Below are 10,321 nucleotides of genomic sequence, written 5' to 3'. Positions count from 1 at the left end.
GCCAGGCTGGTCTCAATCTCCTGACCTCAAGTGATCCGCCCACCTCAGTCTCTCAAAGTGCTGGGATTACAGGGGTGAGCCACTGCACCCAGCTGCTACTACTGTGTTAAATGATTGTTGTATGAAACCAAATTCAGAAATATATTTTTGTATGAAACACCACAAGCTTTTCACTGGTAAAAACTAAAGGACTAAAATGAAAATGTGGACTCCTACTGTGTCCCTAAATGCAGCACTGGAAGTGGAAATACCTTTTCTAGTGCTGAGGGGAAATGTAGGCCAAGAAGCTAGTCTCTGTCATGGAATGCTGTGGATGAAGAGGCCCATCCTGCCTTACTCTGTACTGACTATTTGTTTTACTTATGCATGGGCTGAATAGTCCTAGGGAGGGCCTTACAGTTGCTATCCCTCCCTTGTAATCCACATATGCCAAAGGCCTCCCTTGAAGGTAAACAGCAGTGACCTGTCATCCTTTGCTGTGTGTCACAGGTGTGAGCCTCAGCAGCGACTTCATTGCTGGCTTTTGTGGTGAGACGGAGGAAGATCACGTCCAGACAGTCTCTTTGCTCCGGGAAGTTCAGTACAACATGGGCTTCCTCTTTGCCTACAGCATGAGACAGGTGAGTCCTGGGGTTGGGGAGCACTGACATCATTCCTGACCAGTTTGGAGGTGATTGTAGAGATCTGGGCAGAAGAGAGAGTGGTGGCAAGGCAGTCCTTGAGAAACCACAGGCTCTTACGATTCACTTCCTTTCATTTTTCTAGTCCACTCTGTCTACTCTTTGAAATAGTTCAGCAGTTTGGTGATACATGATTACTGTGCCAGTATTCCTCTTCATTAAAATATTTTAACATTATGTTTAGATTGTTTACAATTTGAATATGGAAGGAGAAAACCTTTTCTTTATAAGAAATCTAAGATTGTTTCTTAACATGCAGAACTCCTTTTTGGTTTGCAGGTGTGATTTATTTTACCGGGGCCCCTGGTCATCTTCGCAACCATCCTCAGTGGTTCCTCATTTCTGTTTTCCTAGGCAAGTGAACTCACTTGGAAGCTTCCCAAGAAACAAAACAGATTCCCAGGAAAACAAAGCAGAAGGAGATTAGGAAAGGAGAGATTAGTGCACTTTTCCTGCAGAGAAGGATAGTCCTGGCTGACTGTCATTTTCTTGATTGTAGTCATGGATTTGCATGGTTCACTCCTCATTCCCTCAGTCACCTTTGTGGCAGTGTGCTTGTGTTTGGGCAGGAGATTGAAGGCCCCTGTGGCCAGGGGTCTCAGAAAAGCTGGCTGACGAATGACTGAACCCATGACTTCATTGTCATTGTTACTGAGCTGCCATCAACCAAACTATTTTTTTTGTTTTTTTAAGAAGCAGTGTCTTGCTCAGGCAGTCCTTCCCCCTTGGTCTCCCAAAGTGCTGAGATTAAAGGCGTGAGTCATGACACCTCGACTAATTCATTTGTTTTAAAGCCACTGCATAGTGTTCTGTGGACAGCGTAACTGTGCCGATGTATGTATCTATTCATGTCTCTTTTATTGTTTTGGAGAGATGAAGCTTCAGAGGAACTGTTAGTTTCTATTTTGCTTTTTTTCCATGGACATCACAAATATGCAAGAGAAATTCTTTTTTTTTTTTTTGAGACAGAGTCTCGCTCTGTCGCCAGGCTGGAGGGCAGAGGTGTGATCTTGACTCACTGCAACCTTCACCCCTGGATTCAAGCGATCCTCCTGCCTCAGCCTCCTGAGTAGCTGGGATTACTGGTGCATGCCACCATACCCGGCTAATTTTTGTATTTTTTAGTAGAGACAGGGTTTCACCATGTTGGCCAAGATGGTCTTGCTCTCTTGACCTCGTGATCCACCCACCTCAGCCTCCCAAGATAAATTCTTTTTTTTAATTTTTTGAGACAGAGTCTCGCTCTTGTTGCCCAGGCTGAAGTGCAATGGCATGGCAGCTCACCGCAACCTCTGCCTCCTGGGTTCAAGCTATTCTCCTGCCTCAGTCTCCTGAGTAACTGAGATTACAGGCATGTGCCACCACGCGCGGCTAATGTTGTATTTTTAGTAGAGACAGGGTTTCTCCATGTTGGTCAGGCTGGTCTCCAACTCCTAACCTCACGTGATCTGCCAACCTTGGTTTCCCAAAGTGCTGAGATTACAGACGTGAGCCACTGCACCTGGCCTGAGAAAACCTTTTTAATACTAGGATTGGTAGAGGTGGGAGGATCACTTAAGCCCAGGAGTTTCAGACCAACCTGGGTAACAGGGAGACCCTGTCTCTACAAAAAAAAAAAAAAAAGCCAAGCGTGGTGGCACATGCCTGTGTTCCCAGCTATTTGGGAGGCTGAAGTGGGAAGATCACTTGAGCCTGGGAGGTTGAAGCTGTGGTGAGCCAAGATTGTGTCACTGTACTCCACTTTGGCAACAGAGTGAGACCCTATCTCAAAAAAAGAAAAAAAAAAATCCTAGGGATGGGAAATGGGTTTTCAGCGTGTGGGAGAAGCATCCTATGGTCAGTGAATATGAATGTTCACTTTGGGACTGAATTCCTAAGTTAGGGTTAAGGTTACAGGAACTTAATCAAGAACCTAGTGAATGAGAGCAAGCACTCAAATTGTGCCTCTGCCACTTAATAACTGTGTGACATTGGCTGGGCGCGGTGGCTCACGCCTGTAATCCCAGCACTTTGAGAAGCCGAGGTGGGCAGATCACGAGGTCAGGAGATCGGGACCATCCTGGCTAACACGGTGAAACCCCGTCTCTACGAAAAATACAAAAAATTCGCTGGGCATGGTGGTCCCAGCTACTCGGGAGGCTAAGGCAGGAGAATGGCGTGAACCCGGGAGGTGGAGCTTGCAGTGAACTGAGATCGTGTCACTGCACTCCAGCCTGGGCTACAGAGCGAGACTCTGTCTCAAAAACAAAAACAAAAAACAAACAAAAACTGTGTGACATTGGGCAAATGTCTTGGTTTCCTCATCTGTGAAATGGGGATAACATTAGTACCAACCTCATAGGGTTGTTCTGGGGATTAAGTAAGATAATATGTTTAAAGCAGTTACAGTTGTGTTTCATGCATAGTAAATGCACAACAGAGGTAAGTTATTGTTGTTAGTAGACAGAATGGAGTAAACTCTGCAATATTTTTAGGATTCTCCATTTTCCTCTGTGGATCTTCTCTTCAAGGCAGACTGGTTTGAATGTCCAGACTTTGGTATATAGATACTCCTTTTATTCCATACTTTTGTCTAGCTCAGTGGTTCTCCAGCTGTACTGAGCATGAGCTCATGCCATAAAGATATATATACACACTGTGGTTTTGAATGATTTAAAGGCGTTTTAAGGATAAATTCCCTTTTTTCTTTTGGACTAGGTAATACATGCTTGTAGTATAAAATTCAAAAGTTTAAGTGGTGTACATGAGTAGTTCTTCCTTCTTCCTAGGTTGCCTAATGTTTTAGTTCCTTCCCTTAAGGCAACTACTCTTCGCAATTTCTTTTATAACTTTCTGAGGATATTTCATGTTTTCATAAGCATGCCTGTATGTATTCTGTCTACACCAAAGTTATATGTGTTCATCTGTACTTTGCTTATTTCAAGTAACAGTAGATTTTGGAGAACAATCCACATTAGTACATATAGAACTATCATTCTGTTTAATAGCTGCACAATATTCCATTGTATAGATAAACCATAATTTCTGTGACTACTTGCCTAATGAAACATTTAGGCTGCATTGCATCTTATGTCTTTATAAATAGTGCTGCTGAGTAACCTAGTGTATATGAGCCATTTGGTATATGTATAAGTGTAATGTTAGGATAAATATGAAGAGTAATTTTGAGTCTGTGATTTTCATGTGCTAAATTTAGAATTTAACCCTTGCAAAAATGTGACTCCACTACATTTCTATCTTGGAATGCTCCCAGAGCCAGAGAAAGCTCTTGGCTCTGGCTTGGGTTTCTGTACATGTGTCTGTAACTTGTAGGTAGAATGAACATGGTGTCCCTCTGTGCATTAAGAATAGATTCTACAAGTCCTGGGTGACCTCTGTTTCCTCTTTTTTTTTAATAGAAGACACGGGCATATCATAGGCTGAAGGATGATGTCCCGGAAGAAGTAAAATTAAGGCGTTTGGAGGAACTTATCACTGTCTTCCGTGAAGAAGCAACAAAAGCCAATCAGATCTCTGTGGGCTGTACCCAGCTGGTGCTAGTGGAAGGGGTGAGGCCATATGTATTTGTGTTATTCTGTTGTTTTTTATGTTTCAGAACATTAGATCTTTGATTTTTTTTTTTCCTTACTATGTTGCCTAGGCTGGACTCAAACTGCTGGGCTCAAGTGATCCTCTTGCCTCAGCCTCCCAAGTAGCTGGGACTACAGGCTGATGTTTTAAATCAAAGTTTTTGTAGTTTTCAATATACAGATTTTGTCCATGTTTTGTTAGATTTACACAAAAAAAGTATTTATTTATTTATTTATTTTTGAGACGGAGTCTCGCTCTGTCGCCCAGGCTGGAGTGCAGTGGCCGCATCTCAGCTCACTGCAAGCTCCGCCTCCCGGGTCTACGCCATTCTCCTGCCTCAGCCTCCCAAGTAGCTGGGACTACAGGCGCCCGCCACCTTGCCCGGCTAGTTTTTTGTATTTTTTAGTAGAGACGGGGTTTCACCGTGTTAGCCAGGATGGTCTCGATCTCCTGACCTCGTGATCCACCCGCCTCGGCCTCCCAAAGTGCTGGGATTACAGGTGTGAGCCACCAGGCCCGGCCTTTTTTTTGAGGTGGAGTCTCGCTCTTTTGCCCAGGCTGGAGTACGGTGGCACAGTCTCAGCCCACTGCAACCTCTGCTTCCCAGGTTCAAGCGATTCTCTTGCCTCTGCCTCCTGAGTAGCTGGGATTACAGGTGTGTATCACCATGCCTGGCTAATTCTTGCATTTTTTTAGTAGAGACAGGGTTTCATCATGTTGACCAGGGTGGTCTCGAAGTTATCCGCCCACCTCAGCCTCGCAAAGTGCTGGGATTACAGGCACGAGCCACCATGCCCGGCCTTTTTTTGTTTTTGTTTTTGAGACGGAGTCTTACTCTTTCGCTTAGGCTGGAGTGCAGTGGCACGATCTTGGCTTACTGCAACCTCTGCCTCCCAGGCTCAAGCAATTCTCCTGCCTCAGCCTCCAGAGTAGCTGGGATCGCAGGCACCCACTACCATGCCCAGCTAATTTTTGTTTTTAGTAGAGACAGGATTTCACCATATTGGCCAGGCTGCTCTCAAACTCCTGACCTCAGGTACTCCACCCACCTCGGCCTCCCAGAGTTGTGATTACTAGTGTGAGCCACTGCTCTCGACCACAAAGCTCTTAAACATCCAACATAGCCATTACTTACTTGGGGCTAGAGAATAAATAGGTTTTTCAAGGCTAGCAGTTGGAGTCATTGCTTTCTCTTAGAGGAGACTTTCTTTCCTCCAGACATGGCCAATTTAAAACACCAAGTTGCTATGTCCAGAGTGGCAGAAAAGATGATAGTGGCTCACATCACTCAGCATTTACTGTCTGCCAGGAACTGTGCACTTTATGGCCATCAGCACAGAATGCCACCACTGTCCTTGGAGAAAGGTGCTGTTATTAGCTCCCTTTTGTGCAGGAGGGTACTGACCTCAGAGACAGAGCATAACTTCCCTAAGGTTACACAGCTAGTGTGTGGCAGAGTCAGTATTTGATACAGCTCTATCTCCAGCATCTATAATCGCTCTGCCTTTTTTTTTTTTTTTACATTATGGAGAATTTTAAACATATGTAGACATGGAGGCTGGCCGTAGTGGCTTGCGCCTGTAATCCCAGCATTTTCAGGGGCTGAAGTGGGTGGATCACTTGAGGTCAGGAGTTCGATACCATCCTGTCTAACATGGTGAAACCCCGTCTCTACTGAAAAAACAAAAATTAGCCAGGTATGGTGGTGCACACCTGTAGTCCTAGCTACTCACGAGGCTGAGGTGGGAGAATTGCTTGAACCTGGGAGGCGGAGGTTGCAGTGAGCCAAGATCACACCATTGCACTCCAGCCTGGGTGACATAGCAAGACTCCATCTCAAAAAAAAAAAGATATTTCTTCAGTAAATACTTCAGTATATATGCCTTTAAGATAACGACTTTAAAAAAATTATAAACAAAGTGCTATTATATCTGACAATAATTGACAACAGTTTCTTAATATTCTTTTTAGATTTCCAGAGCACTTCCAGCTTTCTTAATATTATCAAATATTTGCTCAGTGTTCTAATTTCCCTGTTTGTCTCATGAATGTTCTTTTACACTTGGTTTTTTTCAAATCATAGAACCTGAACTCTCAATTTAATTGATTTTATTATTTATTTTTTATATTTTTTGAGAGAAGGTCTCTCGCTCTGTCGCCCTGGCTGGAGTGTGGTGGTGTAACAATAGCTCACTATATCCTTGAACTCCCTGGGCTCACATTGACCCTCCTGCTTCAACCTCCTGAGTAGCTGGTACTATAATGTGTACAACCATGCCTGGCTAATTTTTCAAATTTTTTGTAGAGATCGGGTTTTGCTGTGTTGCCCAGATTGGTCTCAAACTCCTTGACTCATGCAATCCTCCTACCTCAGCCTCCCACAGTTTTGGGATTACAGGCATGAGCCACTGCACTGGCCTGAACTCTCTTTTTTTAAAAAAATTTATTGTAAAACAACTGCAAACCCATAGGGAAGTTGCAGTGTATTACAAAGACCCTTGAATCATTTCAGAGTAAGTTGCTGCCCTGATGTCCCTAAACCCCCAAATACTGTAATGTGTATCTTGTACAAACAGGGACATTCTCCTAGATAACTGTAGTACAACTATGAAAATCAGGAAATTAACCTTGTTAGATTACTACTATCCAATCCTGAGACCCCATGTAAGTTTCTCCAGTTGTCTTCAAACTGTCCTTTATAGGAAAAGGATTTGGTTTAGTACCACATGTTGCATTTAACTGTCATGTCTCTCTAGTCTCCTTTAGTCTAGGATGGTTCCTCATTATTTCTTTGACTTCCATGACCTTGACACTTAAAGATTACAGGCCAGTTATTTTGTAGAAGGTCCCTAATTTGATGTATTTTCATGATAAGATTCAGGTTATGCATTCTTTGGCAGGAATACCAGAGAGAGGACGTTGTATTCTAATCGTATCCTGTGAGGTGGCGTACAGTTTTGATTTGTCTCATTACTGATGATGTTAACTTTGAAAACATGGAAGATACTGTCTCCCAGCCTTCTTGACTGTAAAGTTACTCTTTTTCCTTTTGTAACTAGTAAGTATTTTGTAGGAAATAGTAGAGACTCTAAACCTCAGCTGAAGGTTGTTTCCCTAAAGCGGTATTCATTTAAAGACTGAACTCCTTCCTGTGTCTTTGATTACTTAAGAATATAGCATGTAGTCAGAACTTGATTTTCTAATGGCAGATTATGTGCCCTTTGGATTCTTTTTGGCTCATTATTTTAACCCCGGACTGGGTACCACTCAGTGTGTTTAATGTAAGATTCTTATAATGATATACTTCTGTCCCTTCCTCCTCCTTCTGTGCTATTGTTCCAGAGTTTTACTTTTGTATCCCTAAATCATTGTTATTTTTGCTTTAAACAATTATCTTTTAAAGGAACTTTAATAAATGAGAGAAAAAAGTCTGTATTTACCCACTCATTTACTATTTCTGGCATTCTTCATCCCTTGTGTACGTTCACGTTTCCACTGGGCATCGTTTTGTTTGTGCTTGAAAGGCTTCTTTTAACATCGCTTGTAATGCAGGTCTTTTGGCAGTGATGCCGCTCAGGTTTTGTTTGTCTGAAAAGATCTATATTTCACCTTCCTTTTAAAAATATATTTTCACCGAGTGTTGACTTTTAGGTTGACATTTTGAAGGTATCATTCTGTTGACTTCTGACATACATGATTCTGACAGGTTTGTGGTCGTTCTTCTTTACTCTATGCCGTTTTCTTTAGCTGCTTTTAAGATTTTGCTTTATCATTGTTTTTAGGAATTTGATGTGGCTGGGGGTGGTTTCTTTGTGTTTACCCCTTTGTGTTTTCTTTGGGATTTTTTAGAGGCTTCTTAGTTTCTGGAGTTATAGTTTTCATCAAATCTGGAAAAATTTCACCTGTTACTCTTCAGATTTTTTTTGCTCTGCTTCCTCTTCCACCCACCTCCACCACTTCAGCACTTCAATTACACGTATGTCCAACCACTTGATACTGTCCCAGAGATCACAGAGATTGTTCCTTCCCTCCCTCCCTTCCTTCCTTTTTTTTTTAAATTTTTTTATTTTTTTAATTTTTGAGACGGAGGCTCACTTTGTTGCCCACACTGGAGTGCAGTGGCATGATCTCGGCTCACTGCAACCTCTGCCTCCCGAATAGCTGGGACTACAGATGTGCGCCATCATGCCTGGCTAATTTTTGTATTTTCAGTATCGATGGGGTTTCGCCATGTTGTCCAGGCTGATCTCAAACTCCTGACCTCAGGTGATTCACTCGCCTCAGCCTCCCAAAGTGCTGGAATTACATGCGTGAGCCACCGCGCCTAGCCAAAAAAACTTTTTTATTCTCTGGATAGTTTGGCCTCACTACTAAGATGTGGCCTTCTGTCAGGAGTTGCTAGTAAATATATCCCAAGGAACCGATGAGCATAATTTCTACCCTCCAGGAACTTACGACTGTGACAAATCCATAAACTCTTCTATTTGGTGGTGGATTCCAAGCCACATGTGAGTTCTCAGAACTGTTCAGTGGACAGTTCCCAGGTTACTCTCTTTGCCTGACTTCATGGAGTTTTATGCTACCTGTGCGAGTGTTAGTGTTCAGTGAAGACTCATAAGGACCCCCTGCATATTTCTGAAATTCTTTTTCTGCTTCGCTCCCTCCTTTCTAGAATTTGCTTTACAGTTTCTAACTATTTCAGGCTCCCTGGAGCCTGATCCCTCTCTCTTCAGCGCAGGGAGGACCGCTGTGCTGTGCGTGGGCTCTCCCCTCCTGCTTCACAGGCTCCCGTCTGGCATTGCCTTCTGGCAGAAAGCAGGGGTGATTGGGGGGCTCACTTTGTTTTCCTTCTCTCGCAGTTCACAGTCTTGTGTGATCTTTCTTGTCCAGTATCCGAAAACGGTTGTTTCATGTATTTTGCCCAATTTGCTGGTTATTATTTATAAGGCTGAAGGGTAAACTTGTTTCTCTCTCTTTATCATGGCTGGAAGAGAAGGGTTTCTGTAGACTCTAGAAGTTCATCCCATCATAGTGATGTTAGTATTTTCCTGGCTCTGTCTTCTGGGTGTTGTGATGGAGATTCTGCCTTTCAGTCTGTCTATTCAGTAACGGCAAGTAATCCAGGCCAGACAATCCCAGAACATTCATGAGTGATTAGTATGAGACTGGGTAAAGTCTGTCTCTTATACACATCTAGATGTGTATAAGAGACAGTGGTAGTGCAGTCCTGTAGTCCCAGCTACTTGGGAGGCTGAGATGGGAGGATCACTTGAGCCCAGGAGATAGAGGCTGCAGTGAGCTGTGATCACACCACCACACTCTATCTAGGCTGGGTGACAGAGCAAGACCCTTTCTCAAAAAAATAAAAAACATGAAAACCAACAAAACTTAGAGATGTGGTTTACCTCTGTCACTCACTTCTTTAAAAGTTTTCATGAGTGTTCAGTCAAAACCAACTCTCCCCTTGAAATGTTATCTGTCTGAATTTCCAAGTGGACCACAGGACTGTAGACTGTCTTGGAATGTCCTCAGAAGGCTCTGTGATAGATCAGGCACAGAGTAAAAACCCAAGTCCTTTCAAATGGATGAGGAAAAGACAAGGATAGAAGAAGCTTTTCAAACTTCATATTCTCTCCTGTAGCTGTGGTCTCTTCTTCCTCCTCTGCCTCCTTGGAAGCCTCGTTGCCCTCCAAAGCCTCCCTGGCCTTTGCCACCAGCATTTTTTAGCCTGTGAGGTCTGACAGCACTTGGAGTTTTAGAAAATGTCATTACCAGGTGGGGCACAGTGGCTCACACCTGTAATCCCAGCACTTTAAGAGGCTGAGGCAGGTAGATCACCTGAGGTCAGGAGTTCGAGACCAGCCTTGCCAACATGGCGAAACCCTGTCTCTACTAAAAATAACAAAAAAATTAGCTGGGCCTGGTGGCAGGTGCCTGTAATCCCAGCAATTAGGGAGGCTGAGGTAGGAGAATCGCTTGTACCCAGGGGGTGGCAGTGAGCTGAGATCGCGCCATTGCACTCCAGCCTGAGTGACAAAAGCGAAACTGTCTCAAAAAAAAAAAAAAAAAAA

General features: G+C 43.4%; 1 protein-coding gene across 1 annotated transcript in view; it reads left to right on the top strand.

Moving 5' to 3' along the window:
* Window positions 1-10,321, top strand: part of LOC105537115 (CDK5 regulatory subunit-associated protein 1-like) — a 61,697-nt gene that overhangs the window by 46,767 nt on the left and 4,609 nt on the right. The window contains exons 2-3 of the mRNA XM_011976604.1: window positions 490-620; window positions 4,079-4,228. Of these exons, the coding sequence (XP_011831994.1) occupies window positions 490-620; window positions 4,079-4,228 (281 nt within the window). The remainder of the gene's footprint in view (window positions 1-489; window positions 621-4,078; window positions 4,229-10,321) is intronic.

The sequence above is a fragment of the Mandrillus leucophaeus genome, unplaced genomic scaffold (assembly GCF_000951045.1).
Source record: "Mandrillus leucophaeus isolate KB7577 unplaced genomic scaffold, Mleu.le_1.0 Scaffold1018, whole genome shotgun sequence".
NCBI lineage: Eukaryota > Metazoa > Chordata > Mammalia > Primates > Cercopithecidae > Mandrillus > Mandrillus leucophaeus.
Note: the sequence above shows the minus strand (reverse complement) of the source record. Positions and strands in the feature narration are given on the sequence as shown.